Raw genomic sequence first — 20,520 nt, 5'->3', positions numbered from 1 at the left:
CCTATATCCAAAATCTCTATTTAGCCAGTCAATGTTCCAAATTGCAAGCAAAATTAATTTCCCTATTTCTCTGAGATTAGGGGAAGAACTTGTACACTGGTATGTGCTGTGCATTCTGTGGAGATGGACAAATCTGAGTACTGCTCTCTACCCACTGCGAAGTCTGTATGATCCATCTGGACAGCACATAGCACAATGGCTGACAGCAGACTCTGGAGACAGACTACTGGGCTCAGGCCACCTCTGACAGTTAGCCAGGTGCCCTTATGCAAGTTATTCTACCTTGGGTGTCTGTTTCCTCCTCTGCAACATGGGAGTGACAACAGTAAATTCCTCCTAGGGATGCTGAGAAGGCTACATGAAGCAATGTACAGAAGGGACAAGTATCACTACCAGCTCCTTCCAGCAGAATCCTGGGATTTCAGTAGGACCCAGTCTTGCAATCTGAATGTCCAGCTGTCCAGCAAGTGATCTCTTCCATTCTCCTTCGAGGCAAACTATCTTGGCCCTTAGGCATCTTCTGCCTTATGGATACCCCTTCTGGATATCCCTGCCTTATGGATACCCCTTCTGGATACCCACTGACATGTGGGTATCCAGAATAACTACCAGGACTGCATCCCCCTCAAAGGTAAGGACTAGGTCTAATATTCATCTAGTGGACATGCAAATATTTTGCCAGTTAATTATTTAGAATTTTATTTTAAAGCATTCTATATACATTTTTAAGTGTACATATGATGTATTTTATGTACATGGATTAGGAAGTTCTTTAAGGGCAACATTAAGTGCCTACTGGAAAATTTTCTACAAGACTAAAATTTGGAAAATAACAGATCAATTTAGGAGACTAAAACTATACATTGATATAAAGAATGGATATAGATTTTCTCAATCCAGAATAGCACCCTCATCCCCTCTGCCCTCCCCTCCTTTACTGTCACCATAAGGCAGTAAAGTTTAATCAGTCAAGCACAGAGCTTCAGGCCGCTGGCACCCAGATTGTGATAGAGAGAAGGAAAGAGAAACAAACAGGGACGCTGGTAGTTGGCTACAACCTGGCTACAAGTCCATGGCATCTTCTTCTACCCAGCCTGGGATGTCCCGGCAACTGGGTAAGTGATGGGCCTCCTGCTGCTGACTTCTTCACAGGGAACTCAATCTCCTTGCCTCACAAGAACATCAGAAAGGTCCTGTGTTCCTTCCAGCTTTAGATTCTGATGGAAGACCAAAACATGCATGGACTTTGGTATACTGAGAATAAAAGAATCATAAATTCTAATCACAGCAACAAGGTAGTGACTACAAAGGTTTGTCCCATGATTATAAGAAAACTGTTTCAAAGCAAGTATAACTTGCATGATAAAAATGATTCCCAATCCCTGTTATAGGATTAGGATTGGCCTGAAGGTGCTAATGGAGGCAGATAGGAGGTCATCAGGAGCCATAACACATACATATAGTCAGTTGTCCCTCCTTATCCTTGAGGGGTGTTCTGAGGCACCAGGTGGATGCCTGAACCACCAGGGGCCACAGATAGTACCAAATCATATACACATATATGATTTATTTATATATATATATATACACACACACACACACACACACACACACACAAACATACCATGTTTTTTCTACACATATATACTTATGATCAAGTTTAATTATAAATTAGGCACAGTAAGAGAATAATAAAATAGAAAAATCATGTCAAACAAAAGGGACTGGAACACAGCACTGCAGTACTACAACAGTCGACCTGGGAGCTAAGATGGCTACTAAGTGTATAGTGGGAGAGCTGCATCTGCAGTGTGGAATGACTGGACACAGGGATGGTTCACATCTGGGGCAGTGGGACACTGCGACATTTCATCACACTATTCAGAACAGTTGCAACTTAAAACTTATAAACTGTTTATTCTTGGATTTCCACTTAGTATTTTCAGACCACGGGTGACTGTGGGTAACTGAAACCATGGAAAGTGAAACCATGAAAACAGAGGGCTACTGTATTAACCCCATTCATGCACGCCTCCTCCAGGCACCCCCAACTGCCCCACTGCCTCATCCCTAGAAACAGGGGGCTATTGTATAAACTATGTGAGGGGAAATTGTTATCAGAGTAGTGGAGGAACAGATTCCAGACAAGTGTGAAAGATGGAGAGAAAGAAGTCCAAGAGGAGGTCAAGGTCTTCTGTGAAGTGTTGAGAATATTTCTCTCGGTGGCTCTAAACTCCAAGTTATCAGGATCCTGTAGATTATCACAGTAACTGCTATGGCCAATGTTACAAGCCTAATTTTCTCAACCCAAAGCCAGACACCAGTAATGGCCTCGGTGCTCAGCTCAACAATTCATGGGCTGTAGCCCTCCCCCATTCTTCAAACACCAAGAGCTCTGGGACCCTTAAAAAGAGACCTGATCACAGCAAAATGAACCAGCCCGCACTGCCACTGGGGGCAGGGATGCAGAGCTGGAGTCGGAGCAGCATGACTTCAGAGAAGTCAGAGAATCACCAATATTTCTTTGCAGTGTTAGCCTGGCCTGACTTTTTAAGAAACAAGTGAGGGCCATGAAGCCACTCTCTTATAGGAAAACGTAGGCTTCTGTGGAGGCACAGCCCAGGGAAGTACTCTGACCCTAAGGTGAGGCTGATGAGCGAAAGCAGTAACACTCTTAAATTGAACTCAGAAGCTTTCTGAGCTTTGGAGGCCAGCCTAGGAGCCTGGTGTGCTAGGAGATCAATACCCATGTGGGAGAGTCACAAGCACCTATATCCACCAAGATGGTGTGCAAATGAGATTCCAGGCTTCCCCTGACACTTCTCAAGGCAGACAGATGGATGGCCTGCACACCAGCCACCTGAGATGGGGTATCCTCAGCAGAGCCACTTGTGAATTTCTTGTCAGGGCAATGATAAAAATATATTTTTTAATTTTTAATTTTCTTAGTCATTCTCTCTTGATGTAGTTTTCACATGATTTCAGATACCTCAGGATGTGTCAGGTATAGAAACTACCACCTCCCATAACCATAGGCACATCTGCCTTCACAGGCTAGTGAACAGGGCACATCTTCTCTCTGCAGCCTTACTGCCCCCCAACAGCAGCCATGCAAGTTCAGCATTCCTGGGTTAAAACCATTCCCAAGGGCTCTGATGCACAATTGTTCCTTCTTGGGAAGCTACACTGGGCTCTTTTGTTTAGGCCTCAGGTTTGAACACCCAGACTGGTGGTTACAAGCCCAATGGTCAGCATGGTAGTTGGAGACATACAGAACTTGGTCCTGGCCCAGTGGGTCTTCTACACCTGTTCCCCACCCAGAATCAAAACTAGCTTCTGCTAACTGGACAGTTTCTTCTTCTTCATGAGGTTGCGAGCTAATCAAGGTATTGCTAAGAGAAGTGGTAGGTCACTGGGATTGGCTGGTGCTGTGCCACACAGGCCAGGGCAAGCTCTCTCCAAAGCAGTGTCAGACCTGGAAAATGGAGCCAATCCTCACTGCTCCTGATTTCATTATGAGGCCAGAGGCCACACGTTGGCATACAGGAAATCCTGGATGCTTCCAGTACCCCACTTTTGCTACTATTCCATTCCCATAATCACCCATTAAAAGCACACTTTGGCGTTCAGATAGTAACTGCACTCCAGTGCCCACCCTCATCTCCTGGGGAGTTGACAGTGGTGGTGCACACCGTGGCCACAGTACCCCAGCCCCAAGGTTGTGCTTGCCACACATGCCATGGCCCAGTCCATAGCCCTCTACTCCAGGTGGCAAAGGCTGTGCTGTCCATCAGCTGGCTGGGGACCCTAAGGCCTACCAAGTGTCCAGTGATGCTCAAATGTGTGGGCTTACTGCTGGCTGCCCTCTCCCAGCAGTGGTATCCCTGGATAGTACCACTCAGCTCCTTAGCTATCCCACGGCTGTGCAGCTGTTGGCTGGCATGGCACAGGAGTCTGCCATGCTGACCCAGCTGGCACTTCAGGATTCTCCTTCCTTGTGACAGACAGCTTGACTTTTCTGGCTGTTGCCTCCATATTTTAGTACTCTTCTCTTCCTGCAACTGTTTTCTTTTCATCCTCATCTCCCTCTCTTCTTTTCTCTGCCATATCTCCCATATGTCTTGACTTTGGTACTACCAGACTTTGGTCTTTTTTTTTTTTTTTTAAAAAGACGGAGTCCGGCTCTGTTGCCAGGCTGGAGTGCAGTGGCGTGATCTTGGCTCACTGCAACCTCTGCCTCCTGAGTTCAAGCGATTCTCCTGCCTCAGCCGCCCGAGTAGCTAGGATTACAAATGCGCATCACTACACTCAGCTAATTTTTTGTATTTTTAGTAGAGACGGGGGTCTCACCATGTTGGTCAGAATGGTCTCAAACTCCTGACCTCGTAATCTGCCCGCCTCGGCTTCCCAAAGTGCTGGGATTACAGGCGTGAGCGCTCGGCTGGCTTTGGCCTTTAAAGTCTTTGACACCCAGTGAAGTAAAAGCATGTTGTGTTCTTAGGTTGGGGAACTTACTGATGACAATTCTATCATCTAAAATCTTACTATTTGGGTCCTCTTCACTATTTTCATTGCTAATCAAACCTGATGACTTTTTTCTAAGTTACTTCTAGGTGCCTGGTTAATCATTTGGGTTGAAGGTGCTGCTTAAGTCACTGGATTTAAGAAATCCTATGGTAGCCCATGAAAGATAAAACAAAAAGGTCAAATGAGTGGACATAAACAGGGAATATTCTAATACTCCCATGCTTACCTTAATTACCTACCTTTTCATTGGCTAAATGTAGGAGACAGACAAAAGCCAGAGGAATGGAGAGGTTCTGAGCCATGACAGGGGGTAGGCTGGAAAGAAAGGGGCAAGTATTTAGGTCACTGCAACTGTTAGAACAAAGGTTCATTTATCAAATATGAATAATACACACATGCAATGACTAAACGAATGAGAAACAAATCTTCCCGATGCATTTTATAAGTAGATTTTTCCAGTTTCTTATTTGGAGGTAAAATATCTGCTGTTACACTCTGACCAGTGGCACAGAAAAATGCCTTTTTAAAGTTGGTCTGTATTTATCTATCAACACGAGAGAAAACAGAACAGCCACTACAAGTGTCATAGAAAACAGGTTGTGTATGGAGGGCCCGCCATGCGGATAGCTCAGAGAGAGGGTGAGTCCCCACAAAGCCCCCATGCCTGCCGGCCTGCACCTCCTCTGCAGGTCCTTCGTGAGCCTGCTGAGCATCTTCTCATCAGCCACTTCTGCCGGGACCCCTTCTTTTCCAACTTCCCTGTGGTTTGCCTAACAGAAGCACATTTATACATCAGATAGTTAGGGCTAGTGCACTTTTGAAAGAGCAACAAAAATAAAGTTGTATCACCAAAAAGTCTATACCTAAATGAAATGAAAACAAATTTCTTAGTTATTTTGAAGAAAAAGGATCTACAAAGGGAACCAGTGCCTCAGCCCTGCTCTACAACATTGTGGTGAACATGGATGTTATGGCCAGCATCACCCTGGTAAAGAGGACACTGCAAAGTGTCCTAGGGTGCCCCAAAAACAAACAAGAAAAAAAAAAAGCAGTAGCAAAAAGCCGTGACTATTTATAGCTTCAACTGGATTACACTGCTAAGGGCAGTACAAAATAAATATTTAAAAGTAAACTCAAACTTTCCACTTAAAACAAACACACTGAAAAGATACCCAAAAATGTAGGGGGGAAAAAAAAAAAGAAAAAAGACAAACACACACACTTGCATCCCATTCTATTTTAGTTAAAATTTTATGAATATGACTGAAGCTTTCTCTGATACCCAAGACTATACAGCTTAAGGCCCTCAATCAACTTAAAAGTTTTCACTTCTCAGCTATAGGAGGTCTAAACTTAGAATATTCCCTGAGCAGAAGGGGTCAGAAAGAGGGAAGGATTCTAATTAACTGAGACTTCCTTTCATTGAGGTGGACCAAGTTAATCAAGGTTTCAGCGTGTTCTGAAGGAGAAGTAGAACCTGACAGCATAATAATTACTTTTCTGTTATCTTCCTACTGAGAATACGTTCCAGAAATCAGAATTATTAGATCAAAGGGTTTAAACATTTCATAGCATATATCAACTTAATTGCTACCAGCAGTGAATAAGTACTCGAAATTTTCCTCCTCAGTAATAAAAAACAGTTTAATTACTAAAACTGCTGCTGCTCTTTTAAAGACGCATAAAGATTCTTTCATTTGTATTTTTTGATTACCAGCAAGGCTGAATCACGCCTTACATGCTACTTTGCTATTTGTATCACAGTTTGTGTGACCTGCCTGCTTGTATACTTGGTTCATTTCTCTCTTAGAGGCATGACATCTTCGTTGTATGTTTTTTTTTTTTTTTTTTTTTTTTTTTTTGAGACAGAGTTTCGCTCTGTTTACCCAGGCTGGAGTGCAATGGCGTGATCTTGGCTCACCGCAACCTCCGCCTCCTGGGTTCAGGCAATTCTCCTGCCTCAGCCTCTTGAGTATCTGGGATTACAGGCACGTGCCACCATGCCCAGCTAATTTTTTGTATTTTTAGTAGAGACAGGGTTTCACCATGTTGACCAGGATGGTCTCGATCTCTTGACCTCGTGATCCACCCGCCTCGGCCTCCCAAAGTGCTGGGATTACAGGCGTGAGCCACTGCGCCCGGCTTGTTTTGTTTTTAAAGATACAGGATCTCACTCTTGCTCAGACTGGAATGCAGTGGTACGATCATATCATAGTTCACTGTAACCTCAAACTCCTGGGTTCAAGTGATCCTTCCCACTTCAGCCTCCCAAAGTGCTGGGATTACGCATGTGAGCCACCATGCCCAGCTCCTCGTATTTTTGAATGAACATTTCTGTATTCGAGGCATTGCCCAAATCAAGGCATCTTTAGCCGTAGACATCAGCCACTCCTCCCCCACATACTGGGCACCTAGAGAACAGGCAGAGCATCTGACCTCTATGTCTGCCTCCTTTCCAGAGAGCACTGTCAGCAGGCTCCACATGCTCTGCTTCAACTTCTTCATGTCCATCTTTTTGGCAGTCTTGGCATAGTGAATTTCAATTTTATTTACCTGAAATATGTACATGACAAAATAATTCTAAGCAGAATAAAGAAACTTTTACCATTAATTCACTGTAAAAACAAAGGTCTGAAGTTTAACTAAAGAAGGAATCCAGTTTCAACCAAGGAGCTACAGAGCTCTGTTTTTTTTTTTTTTTTGAGATGGAGTTTTGCTCTGTCACCCAGGCTGGATTGCAATGGTGCAATCTCCGCTCAATACAACTGCCACCTCCCAGGTTCAAGTGATTCTCCAGCCTCAGCCTCCCAAGTAGCTGGGATTACAGGCACCTAGCTAATTTCTGTATTTTTAGCAGAGACGGGTGTTTCACCATGTTGGCCACACTGGTCTCAAACTCTTGACCTCAGGTGATCCACCTGCCTTGGCCTCCCAAAGTGCTGGGATTACAGGTGTGAGCCACAGCACCTCCCCAGAGCTCTCTTTGGACACTAAAATAGAGTTACTCATATCATATCTAATTTCTTTTTGATCAAGTGCAATCTACATTAAGGCTAACTGGAATTCTACTGCAAAAGAGGTAAGTGAATCAAATATTAAGGAAAGCATAAAGGGTGCCACCGGGTACGGAATAAATGTTCAATGCATGATAATTTAATACAAACTGAATTTGGCCAAGATTTTTCAGAGCCACATAGCTAGCTAGCCTCACTGAATTAGCATATAAATTTATATTCTCTGCCTGCAGCCTTCATTCATATACCTTACTTGGGTGACCAGTTCCTCCCTAGTTATATGTCTTATCAAGGTCTTTGGAGAGATGGTCAGTTCCACACAAACCTAATTAGTTAGCATCAGCTCACTCCCACAACCGTATTTAAAACTTGGAGAGCAACAGGTTAAAATTGAGAAAACTCAAGTTCAGACTGATGTGACTCTCATATAAGAAGCAATCAAATAGATTTCAGGCAAACAATGTAATTCTCAGTTGTTTCATCCGTACCTTCTGAGGCTCAGCTATCAGGTTTGACTCCCCATACGTTGTGATGTCTAATCCTTGGGTTTCAGGAGTGTCACCATTCTGTTGTGCTGTCTTAGGTGAATGGCAAGGATAAGGTGAGAGGCCAGAGTTCCCAACTGCTCCCACAGATAAGTCATCTGACTCTTCATCATCACTGTCAGCAGCCTGGGCAAGAAACACCTCTTCAAGTTTGGTGGAAGCTGTCAGAGGAGCTTAGAAACATCCTCGAAATAGACTTCAGGTTTACAAAGCAAGAAGAGACCACCTAATAGTTCACTGAGTGAGTCACACTAGGATGAACTTCTAGGTGCCTCTATCATCCTGTTTCACAAAAACCCTACTAGAGAGGTGTCTGTTATCAACCAAAGACCCTTTGAACAGGAGTTAAAAGGAATTCAATAATCATAATTGCCACTATGTCTCCCCTTCAGCTTCTAATTTAGGATTTCACTTTACAGAAAGTATTCCTCAAATACCAGATAGGACCTGCACATATCACCCAATGAAAGCACAGGGGATTCCTGGGGCCATCTGGTCAGTAGCAGGGGTACCACCCAGAAGCAGGTGAGAAAGTCATTTTCGGGATCACATCCAGAGTGAATGTATCAGAATCTTGGGGCAGGGGGTGGGGTGGGAGGATACAGATCAGGAATCAGTCTTTAACTAGGCTCCCTGAGTGATGTGTATTATAAGTTAAAGTTTGAGAAGCACTGGTCAAGAGGTCTGGATTTTCACTAAAATATAACAGCCTAACTCTCTTCCAAATAAGAAAATAAGGTGAATAAATCTTTTTCCCCAGTTCTTTTCCCCTTCTCCACATGCAAGGACACAGAGGATGCCTATTTTTCCAATTTTTGTTTCCTGTATTAGCCACCCCATCAGTAGACTCAGAGAAGGAATATGGAAATTATTTAGTCTAAACCATGATCTAAAGATAGAGTGTGGCTTCTACAAGTTCACAACAAGCTTGCAATATGAGAACCACATTCAGAGCTAGAAACCTGGTTATCTGAGATACACCCCAAAGACTTATTTTTTGCCACACTACATCATACCACCTTCACATGTCTATGTGTTTTATCTACCTGGCCAAAATATTAGCTCCTAAGATAACGAAGTGTTTATATTCCTTTGAAATCCCACAACAGCCAAGATTAGTACTTTGTAGCAGAGGTTAAATACCCATCTACATGTTGACACATTCACTCGAGAGCCCCTTTCCCCCCTTTACCTGTAATCCAGGGCAAAAGTTGGAGGTGTCGTTAGGGTTGTTGTAATCATAGTCTTCAATTTCTTCATAATGCTCAGTCTCTGCCCTATGGCCCTGGGCCATCTTGAGTAACTAAAGGAAAGAATAAATGCAGAAAGCAATTTTTAAAAAACTGAACTAGGTTACGGAAGTAAATCTTAATTCCTATGCCCAATCTCCTCCTAGAATTATACAATTTTAGAGTTAGAAAGGCCCTCACAGGTCATCTAAGTCTAACAGACTTTTCCACTGCACAGTGCAAACCTGGAGTAGTAACAGGGCTCAGCGCCTCCACCAATCCCAAATAAACCAGAGCAGCTCTATTTCTGTCTGACTGGTGATTAGGCCTTCTGCACAGTTTTACTTGAAAAAGGGTTCCTTCACTAAAAACAAAAGTTGGAAAATCCAGCCTCCAGCTTTCTGAAAGTCAACGTATTGCACTTGAACAATGCTGATAGAAAACCCATTACCAGCCAGGCATGGTGACTCACACCTGTAATCCCAGCACTTTGAGAGGCTGAGGTGGGAGGACTGCTTGAGCCTACGAAGTCTGAGACCAGTGTTGGGCAACACAGTGAGACCCCATCACTACCAAAAATTAAAAAATTAGTGAGGCATGGTGCTGTGTGACTGTGGCCTCAGCTACTCAGGAGGCTGAGACAGGAGGATTGCTTGAGCCCAGGGGTTGAGGCAGCATTGAGCCATGCTCATACCACTGCACTCCAGCCTGAGACCCTGTCCTTAAAAAAAAAAAAAAAAAAAAGAAGAAGAAGAAAAAAGAAAAAAAAGAAAACCCATTACCTTAATTAACAGCCCGTCTCATTTCTGGGTGACAACTACTGTTCCCTATATAACAAAAGGGAGAGACATCCAGCTCTTCCCTCTAATTACATCCATCATCCTCATTCTGTTTTCCAGAGCCTCATGGAACTTTGCCTCCTCCTTTAGAAATGCCTACTGGCCACAGCCTTTCAAATAGTTGCAGGTCCTTCCTTAGACCAGTGATTTCTACATGATATATAAATTTCTGAAGTGAGAGCAATATGGCTGGAGATGTGCACAGTTTACAAGAGCACATTGAATATTTTAATATAATTCTGTACTTCAAAAACAACCCAAATAAACCACAATGTGCTTGTAACAAATTCAAAAATACTACTAAACAATAAATATTTGAGTTAAGAAATGCCCCATTTTCTTCCACTGTTCTTCATATGACACAGCTTTTAACTACCTCTTCATTTAGAATACACTCCTCTGGGCACACTGTCAGGTGTCCCCAGCCAAGTCCAGTGTTTGATACAAGCATTTATAGTCACACAAATTTAAAAGTTATGCTTACACTATGCTGGAGTCTATTAAGTGTGCAACAGTATATGTCTAAAAAACAATTTACAGACCTTAATTTAAATTATTTCATCACTAAAAAATTATAATGATCATTTGAGCCTTCAGTGACTTGTAATCCTTTTGCTGGTAGTGGGTCTTGCCTCAGTGTTGATGGCTACTGACTGTCAGGGTGGTGGTTGCTGAAGGATGGGGTGGCTGTGACAATTTCTTAAGACAACAATGAAGTTTGCCACATCAATCAACTCTTCCTGTCACTAAAGATTTCTCTGAAGCATGCAATGCTGGCATTTGACCCATAGCAGAACTTCTTTCAAAATGAAAGTCAATCCTCTCAAACTATACCAACTAAGATTATGTAACATTCTAAATCCTTTGTTGCCATTTCAACAATGTTCACAGCATCTTCACCAGGAGAAAATTCCATCTCAAGAAAATGTTCTTTGCTCATCCATAAGAAACAACTCCTCATCCATTCAAGTTTTATCAGGAGATTGAACCAATGTAGTCACATCATCAGGCTGCTCTTCCCACTCTAGTTCTCTTGCTATTTCCACCACATCTGCAATGACTTCCTCCACTGAAGTTTTTTTTGAGACAGCAGAGTCTTGCTCTGTCATCCAGGCTGGAGTGAATAATCTGTTGCAGCTTCTACATCAGCACTTGCTGCTTCATCCTGTTTTTTTCTTTTTTTCTAGATAGAGTCTCACTCTGTTGCCCAGGTTGGAGTGCAGTGGTGCAATCCCCGCTCACTGCAACCCCCACCTCCCGAGTTCAAGTGATTCTCCTGCCTCAGCCTCCCCAATAGTTGGGACTACAGGCACGTGCCACCATATTTGGCTAATTTTTGTATTTTTAGTAGTGACGGGGTTTCACCATGTTGGCCAGGCTGGTCTCCAACCCCTCACCTCAAGTGATCTGCCCACCTCAGCCTCCCAAAGTGCTGGGATTACAGGTGTGAGCCACTGTGCCCAGCCCAAACTGTGCTGTTATGTGATGGAGATGGCTTCTTTCCTTCAACCTCATGAACCAACCAAAGTTTGCTAGCTTCAGACTTTTTTTTTTGCAGCTTCCTCAATTCTCTTAGCTTTCACAGAATTGAAGGGAGGTAGGGCCTTGCTCTTGAAATAGGCATTGGCTTAAGGATATGCTGTGGCTGGTTCAATTATCTATCCAGACCACTAAAAGTCACTCCATATCGGCAGTAAGTGTTTTGCTTTATCATTCATGCGTTCACTGGAGTAGCACTTTTAATTTTCTGCCAGAACTTTTCCTTTACATTAACGACTTGGCTATTTGGTGCAAGAGACTTAGCTTTCAGTCTATCTTGGCTTTGGTCATGTCTGCCTAAGCTTAATCATTACCAGCTTTTGATTTGAAATGAGAGATCCCTCTCACCTGAACACTTTGGGGCCATTGTTATTAATTGGCCTAATATCAATATTGTTGTGCCTCAGGTCATAGCAAGGCCTGGGGGAGGGAGAGTCTGAGAACAGCAGGCAGCAGAGCAGTCAGTACACACACACAGCATCGATGCCCTCTGCAGCCTCATATGGGGGTAGTTCATGCCACCCCAAACAATTACAATAGCAACATCAAAGCTCACTGATCACAGATCACCACAGCAGATATAATATTAAAGAAAATGTTTGAAATACTGCATTGCCAAAATGTGACAAAGACATGAAATGGGCACATACTGTTGAAAAATGGCACCAACAAACTTACTTGATGCAGGCTTGTTACAAACCTACAATCTGTAAAAAATGCAGTATCTGCAAAGGACACTAAAGCAAAGCACAGTAAAGTGAAGTGTGCCTGTAGCCGTTTTCCCTGTGTGGCTGGGAGGATGCGAGATCTCCAGCTCCTACTGCCCTACTATAAGCAGAAAACTTACTCCCCTGGACAAGCAGAAGCGCATGTTCTTTCCTCTATAAGAAACAAGCATGAGGAAGAAAAACTAGGTCCCAGAGTGCGATGATCTAATGACTCTTCTACCACCTTCACATCTAAAAATGCAAATTACCACCTAGGCCACATTACTGAAAGGTTCCTAAGGGTTGGAGGGAGGGAAGGGTGGCTGTGGCCACAGATAACAGTTCCTGCACAAGTTCCCTATGAAGCAGCTTCCTTCTGAGGCTGGGCAAGGTGTGGTAGCAGTGTTCTACCACCTGCCTTCACTCAGCCTTCCTTTGTATTCTGCCTCAGGGCCCTATCTGTACTTCACTAGAGCAAGCCGCTGCTGGAATCTAACCAATATTGACCATAGCCATAGTTTCCACTACTGTTGCGGCTTTGCATCTCTTTCTGTGTTTATGAGAGTATTTCTATTAACTAAACAATATTGATTTAAAAAAAACATATCTTAGTTCATAAAAACAGAATGTGAGGCCAGGTGTAGCAGCTCACGTCTGTAATCCCTGCACTTTGGGAGGCTGAGACAGAAGGACTGCTTGAATCTAGGAGTGCAAAGTTACAAAGAGCTCTAATTGTACCACTGGACTGCAGCCTGGGCAACAGAGCAAGACCTTGTCTCTCAAGAAATTAAATAAATACAAAAAAAAAAAAAAATTAAATAGAATGTGCAGTATCAGTCAATTCAGGAAAAAAGAAAAAATATATATATACATATTTAAAATCTTGTGGGAAAACAAGCAAAATAAAGAGGAACCTATAAAGTGTTAATACACTCCACGAGAGTAGGACAACCAGTAACGTAAGTAAGCAGAGGATGTGAATGGAATGGAGTTTACACCAACCACTGCTTACCCCATCAGCAGGGACACGTGAGGAGAGCCCCAGGAAAATGAAGGAGGCAGTAATCAGAGTGCAACACCAGTAATCCAGAAGACTCCATCTGACAGTCTTAGAAGGAGCTCCGGCAGCCTGTTCAGCCCTAGGAGACTTCCTGAGGATCTGAGCCCATATGTCACCCTGGGCTTGCTTTGACTTGGATTGTGAGTAAGGCAACCTCACTGTACAAAGCACTGGGTGAGTAAACCCACAACTTCAATGAGAAAGTGAAGGAATTGGCGAGGCATGGTGGCTCACACCTGTAATCCCAGTACTTTGGGAGGCTGAGGCAAGTGGATCACCTGAGGTCAGGAGTTCGAGACCAGCCTGGTCAACGTGGTGAAATCCCATTTCTACTAAAAATACAAAAAATTAGCTGGGCATGGTGGCGGGCACCTGTAATCCCAGCTACTTGGGAGGCTGAGGCAGGAGAAGTGCTTGAACCCAGGAGGAGAGGTTGCAGTGAGCCGAGATCACGCTGTTGCACTCCAGCCTGGGGCAACAAGAGCAAAACCCCATCTCAAAAAAAAAAACAAAACAAAAAAACAAAAAAAAGAGAGAGAGAAAGCGAAGGAATCAAGAAATAACTAAAACTTTTTTGAAATTTCACCAAAAGACTATACTGACTGCCCCACTTAATTTCAGTGTCCAGCATTCTAGCCAGGCAAAGTATTTCCGAGTCTTTACCGTGCATCCATCCTATAAGCTTTTCCTTTTAGCTTTCTTTGCCTTATCTATTTGATTTCCTGGTAACACCCCTGGCTAACACATACCCCTCCTCATACTCTCCCGTTTTCTCAAAGGCACTGTCTAACCGTCACACTATCAGCCACTTGATAACTTGTGTGCTTAAAGGAACCAAGGAATAGGCTTACCCTGGTGCCTGGTTTGAGGTGAAGCTGGACCAGAGTGTCGACATCATAGTTGAAATCTGTAGGAAGGGTGGTAGCTCTCCAATTCTGGTTCTCCAAAGTGGACTTGGTCAGAATAGTAGCAGCCTATTAATTTTTTTAAAAAAGTGTTTTAGGCATATTAACAATGGTCAAAACATCTAATTTTTTTAAAGCAGCTTGGGAAGAGTTGGGCAGCATGAGTCTACCATCAGTCTCACAGTTTTATGTAAAAAAAGTTATTTTGCTAGCATTATTCTTTTTATTCTAAATTTGATTCTTTCTACCACTGAGTTTAGGACTATTTCTCAATAGTGCTTCTAGGGAATAAGGAAAAATAAAACCATCTGTTTGCTCTAAGAGTTAAATTTATAAGGAATTTTTAAAAAGTCACATCTGAAAGGGAAAAAGGTGTGGGGGCCGGGCGCGGTGGCTCACGCCTGTAATCCTAGCACTTTGGGAGGCCGAGGTGGGTGGATCACGAGGTCAAGAGATCGAGACCATCCTGGTCGACATGGTGAAACCCCGTCTGTACTAAAAATACAAAAAATTAGCTGGGCATGGTGGCGTGTGCCTATAATCCCAGATACTCAGGAGGCTGAGGCAGGAGAATTGCCTGAACCCAGGAGGTGGAGGTTGCAGTAAGCCGAGATCGCGCCATTGCACTCCAGCCTGGGTAAACAGAGCGAAACTCTGTCTCAAAAAAAAAATAAAAAAGGAGTGTGAAGAGTAATTTAAGAAAGTACAATCCTAATAAATCCAATACGAACCTTTGTTTTTCTAAAATACACATCAAAGTCAATATCATCTTCAAAGTCAATTTCAAAATCTTTCTTTGTACTCTTCTTTTTGTTTTCTGATTGGGAGGGAGTATCTTCTGTAGAGTGAACACAGATGTCAACACTTCACTTCTGTGGCCTAAACTATTTATTCATTTCACAAGATCTGCTGACAGCCTCATCAAGGTTTATCAAAACCAAAAGGTGGCATTGTGTCTGAGCATCGCAACAGTAGGAATGCTCAATCACATACCCTTTTTTCATCCTAAACTTATAATTTGTGTTTTGGGTAAGAAAACACATTAGAAACATATGCTTGGCTGGGTGCAGTGGCTCATGCCTGTAATCATAACACTTTGGGAGGCCAAGGCAGGAGGACTCCTTGAGGCCAGGAGTCGAAACTAGCCTAGGCAACAAAGGGGGATCCCGTCACTACAGAAAATTTAAAAATTAACTGAGTATGCTGGCGTGACCCTGTAGTCCCAGCTATTCAGAAGATGAGGTGGGAGGATGCTTAAGCCCAGGATGTCAAGGCTGCAGTGAGCCATGATTCGCCACTGCACTTCAGCCTCGGTGACAGTGTGAGACCCTGTCTCAAAAGAAAAACAAAATATTAAACAACAGATGTTTATCCTTTTCTTTCAAAGAGACAATGCAAAACACATGAGGTCGGTACAGCCCTTTGGAGTTCTACAAAATGCCGGTGTGTGCAGTAGCTCCTGTGTGCCCTCTGGAGCCCAGTGGTCATGCCCACCCATAGCCACTGAGTGAAGTCATATGGATACTAGGGAGCAGTGTGGGGCTAGGAGACCAGTTCTCCTAACTCCAGTACTTATTCCTCTCACTTAGAGGCTTCCATTTTTACTGTCCCTTCATCCCAGGCCAGGCAAACTGACCAACCAGCAGGTTGGCTCATCTGTATGCTTCCTCAGCTTATTAAGAGACACAACAGGGCTGTGATTGGCATTTCCTTCCTTGGCTAACTGATGACTGGCAGTCATCTACACTATTTCTTTTCTTAAAGTTCCACCTAGAATTACATACGTTTGCGTCGAGGCCTAAAGCGCCAGTGATCCGGGCCAGCCCACATCGACATGGTCCGAGGACTGAAATAAGAATATTCTCCAGGTTTCATAGACAGAAGGGGGCACATGGTCCTGATGTCTCCATCCCCAAGGGAAATAATTTCTCCTCTGTAACACACATGAAATCATATTTGTATATGTACAATACATATATTACAATGCTGCCTTTACATATGAAGCAGCATATGTCCACAAATGAGCCACATTTCTAAGAGTGAGTCCAATACAAATACTTCATTATTAATAATCCCTTTTACTTCTCAAGTACTTTTGCTTCCCTTAATAACAATATAATTATATCTATACAAGTACTCTGGACATTTCAAAGTGCATCATAAAATGCTAGTCTACCTAATTTGAGAGACAAGATGACAAAAGTACAGAGAATTCAATTTTTGTATAAGACTCCACAGCTAGTAAAATGCCAGAGCTGGGAGCTGGACACAATTCCCTTAATCCCAGCCTCAGGGTCTTTCCACACATAGGCTTCTTGCCACACAAGATGACATTCTTTCTTCCCTCATTCTTTCTTCACCATCCTTCCGTAAATGAGGGCTCCAAAAGATACCACTATAATTCCTACTAAAAGTGAAAAAAATGTTCATCTAATTATTTTGTCCCTCTAACGCTTTGGGAGCCCCCTTATATGTTAGGTCATCCAGCTTTATTCTTTGCCGTGTAATAACGTGTCTAAGCGGTCAGTCCAGCACGGCAGTTTCGGTTTGGGTTTTCATTCTATATATTTTTAAAAAATAGAGATGGGTCTCACTATGTTGGTCAGGATGGTCTTGAACTCCTAGCCTCAAGCAATCCTTCTGCCTCAGCCTCCCAAAGTGCTAGGATTACAGGTGTGTCAGGATTACACCATGCCCAGCCATTTTTTCACTCTTTCTACAAGATACAAGCTTTCTCCTAAAGGGCTCCGACAAGTCAGAAAGCATGCTGGTGCTCCTGCACTGTCCTCTGAAGGTAAGGTAACAAAGAAATTTCAGACAGACTGGCTTTGTATTTGTATTGAGCACACATGTAATTCCTGTTTATATAAGCCATATGGAATAAGCTAAAAAGGCTTTTAAAAGGGGATTTTGTCTTTATATACAGAGTTTTAAAAAACAAAAACAGGAGGTTATATTTGTATAGTTATTGTGTAATTAAAACCTAATTTAAAAAATTAAAATGTGCTATAAAAAATCACATTTCTAGTTTGTAACGCCTAGTGCTGTAACAGAATCTGATGCCTAGTAGCCTGTTATTAAGTAACAAATGCACTGCACTGTGAACTCGAGGGAGAAGGAAGACAGTTTCAATAGCATTCCCACTCCATTCTGATGGATATTCTTCTATTAGAAAGAATGGCTCCCATGCCCGATTCTGGGGATGGGGGTGGACAGAGGCACTGCAGGCTTTTTGAACTGTAGTAATTCAACACAGGCATCCTACCAGTCCCAATTTCACCACTCAACAATTAAATAAATCCACCTATAGTCCAATAGCCTATCTACTTTTCAAGGCTGCCCACTTCAAACATCTCCAGTCCCTCCAGGGAAATTCTTTATTTCTTCTGTCCCCTCCCCATAATATCACAGGGTGCCTCCTTCAATTTAGCCATGGTTCAATCCATTATCCTAACACTGGCAAGATAAGGTCTCCTCCCAGCTGGCTTGGCACATCAGGAAGCATGCAGCCAAATGTTTCATTCTCGCCTGCATGGAGTAGGCTGTGCTCTGGGCCCTAAGCCCTGATTAGGGCTTTAACCACAATGACTGCCGTATAAAGCACACTGGTACTACAGAAGGGTTGGTCAGAGAATACAGAGAACACTTGGCTCCAAGTGTTCTTGGACTGCTGCTGCTGCCTGCTGCACAAAAAGAGGGAGCTCACTGTTAGACGTCAAGCACTTTTGCAGACAGTCCTTACCAGTGCATGTGCACAAAGAGCTCCACTTCTTAGGCTGTGCAGTTGTCAATGTGCTGCCATGCAGGGATCAATAACACGAGGCATCTACGCAACACGTATTTATCACTCAGCACTGCCCCACCTCACCTTCAGCCAGAGGCCCCAGAAGACCTTTCAGTAGAATACAGTTGTTTTCAACCCCGGGTGTAGAACACAATCACTTGGGGATGGTGATGAGATACATCTGGCTCCCTGTACCCACTGAGATTCTCAAGAGGTGTGGACTGGAGCCTGCCATCCAAAGCTCACTATGTGTGGCCAGGACTGGTCAAAGGTGCTGGGTGACAACCAGCTCCACCCCATTAGTTAAACTCTCTGAGCCTCATAACAAGACCTAATTATAGGGTTGCTACAAGGATAAAATAACTAATTTTAGATATTATGTGAATTATGTGAAATAACACACATAAGGCACCTGGCATAGCATCTTGCACAAAGAATAATAAGGAACTCAGTAAATATCAGATATTGCTTTTATCACCTGGTCCCAACCCTTCATTTTATGGATGAGAAAACAAAGACCACAAAAGGTGGTAATATTGCCCCACATCTCACAGCTATCCACGGCAGAGTCAGGTCTACTCCAGATCAAACACTCACTGAACTCCCAGGAAAGGCCAGCAATGTGGCAAGAGGAGGGGATTTATGGATGAATAAAAACTGAGACTAGAACTGCGGCCTTCTGCCCCTAATGCACTAGGTAGGATGGAGTCTAAGATTTTGTGCTGTTTGGAATAGGGGAGAGAAGTGGAGACATTTGTTCAAAATAACCAGCAGAAAACATCTTCCAGAAACCAAATAAAAGTCATGGAAGCCCTTTGTTACTGTCAGTCCCTCAGATGTCTATTTCCTCACTATTTAAGGAAAGTGATAGCTTTTCTCTGACATTTGAAAATGACATTTTTATAAGAGTTCATCCCATCAACCTATCATTTCCCCATTCTTAGACAGGATGAGAATGGGGCAAAATCGCAGCCATGTGAATAGTACAATTCTGGAGAGCAGGGTGCTACTGGGCAGCCCCCCAATTCCTACTGATGATTAAAAGACATTATCAGTTTAATTGTTTACCACAAGGGCAGACAAAATGAGCTTAGGAAAGATATTCAAGCAGGGATCTTCAACAGATTTTTGTCATGGTGGGAAATTATACTAAGCAACTTCTGTTTTATTCAAACGAAACCAGCCTGGCTGTCCCCAATCCCAGGCCTGCAAAGTTCTGTTATAGACATAGGAGTTAACAGAGGTCTATTCACTCTCATCTCATGGAATCTCCTGCCCCTGGGCCCATTCAAGACCTTTACAAGACCATGGCACTAAAGGGTTGTGGGACCCTGCTTCCAAATCATATTTAGAATTAAAACAATAATCTATTAAGTACATAAAGGCCAACCAAGTTCTGGTTATTTTTATGATGTTTACTAGGGTAATCAAAAATTTAAATTATTAAACCAATTCTTCTTTTCCTCCTCCAAATATGCTCAATTTTATTGGTTGGTTTTGTTTTCCTTGCCTTGCTCATCCCCAGTCTGCCCATCTGGTAACCCAACACTGCCTAACCCCCACTTGCTTACCCTTCAGGTGGCATAGTGGTGGCTTGGAGTCACCAACAACCACACTATAAGCAGTGTGTACAAAGGGAGCATGCTCTGTGCTACCAAAATGCATGTGGTAACTGATGTAGCTATTAGATCCCAGGTGCTTTGTTCCAAACACTTTACATTGTTCTAATCTGTACAAACTCCTGCAATGTCAGTTTTATAACCAAAGTTTCTAAGCCGACATTCAAAGCCAGGTGTGATTTCTCTGAGTCCGAAAGGCTCAGCTGACATGTATGACACAGCACATCAGCCCAGCCAATCAGATATCAAATTCAATCACCCCAGCAAGCGAAGATGAAGCTGGGCAAGAGTACTGACACTGCAGTGGAAATCTGCAGAAGGGGGCAGCTCTTCTGGGAGCCCAAGTGTAGCTACTGCACAGCACGCACCTGGCCTCCTCACCTGCTGGCACCTCATTACAACATCCTAAGGAGATTCCCCAACTCAGGGGTGGAGGCGTAGAATGGGAGGGATGCTAAAATCTGTCAAGCCAGTATAGGGGACTGATAATAGGGGAAATCAGTTTCCAGCAGGAAATGTTAAGAATTGATAGAGGCCAGATATGGTGGCTCACACCTGTAATCCTGGCACTTTGGGAGGCCAAAGCAGGAGGATCGCTTCAGCCCAAGAGTTCAAGATCAGCCTAGGCAATGCAGTGAGATGCCCATCTCTATTTAAAAAAGAAAAAAAAGAAAGACTTTTTTTTTTAATTAGAAAAAAAAGAAAAAGAACCAATGGAAAACTCCTATGGAAACACTTTCTGTGACTCCGAG

The 20,520-nt window shown here is 43.2% G+C and overlaps 1 protein-coding gene across 3 annotated transcripts in view; it reads right to left on the bottom strand.

Moving 5' to 3' along the window:
- Nucleotides 1-671: 671 nt before the first annotated feature.
- The window catches only part of NCAPH (non-SMC condensin I complex subunit H), a 39,038-nt gene continuing 19,189 nt past the window's right edge, over nucleotides 672-20,520 (bottom strand). For all 3 annotated transcript variants that reach the window (XM_012436803.2, XM_012436802.2, XM_012436805.1), the window contains 9 exons: nucleotides 16,150-16,298; nucleotides 15,097-15,203; nucleotides 14,312-14,434; nucleotides 9,279-9,389; nucleotides 8,030-8,212; nucleotides 6,964-7,080; nucleotides 5,206-5,297; nucleotides 4,767-4,842; nucleotides 672-1,217 (listed from right to left, as the gene is read on the bottom strand). In XM_012436803.2, coding sequence (XP_012292226.1) covers nucleotides 1,158-1,217; nucleotides 4,767-4,842; nucleotides 5,206-5,297; nucleotides 6,964-7,080; nucleotides 8,030-8,212; nucleotides 9,279-9,389; nucleotides 14,312-14,434; nucleotides 15,097-15,203; nucleotides 16,150-16,298 — 1,018 coding nt within the window. In that variant the 3' untranslated portion in view covers nucleotides 672-1,157. The remainder of the gene's footprint in view (nucleotides 1,218-4,766; nucleotides 4,843-5,205; nucleotides 5,298-6,963; nucleotides 7,081-8,029; nucleotides 8,213-9,278; nucleotides 9,390-14,311; nucleotides 14,435-15,096; nucleotides 15,204-16,149; nucleotides 16,299-20,520) is intronic.

The sequence above is a fragment of the Aotus nancymaae genome, unplaced genomic scaffold, assembly GCF_030222135.1.
Source record: "Aotus nancymaae isolate 86718 unplaced genomic scaffold, 86718_ANA_hifiasm-v0.15.2.pri h1tg000131l, whole genome shotgun sequence".
Classification (NCBI taxonomy): Eukaryota; Metazoa; Chordata; class Mammalia; order Primates; family Aotidae; genus Aotus; species Aotus nancymaae.
The sequence above is the reverse complement of the archived record's forward strand: the minus strand, read 5'-3'. Positions and strand labels throughout refer to the sequence as shown.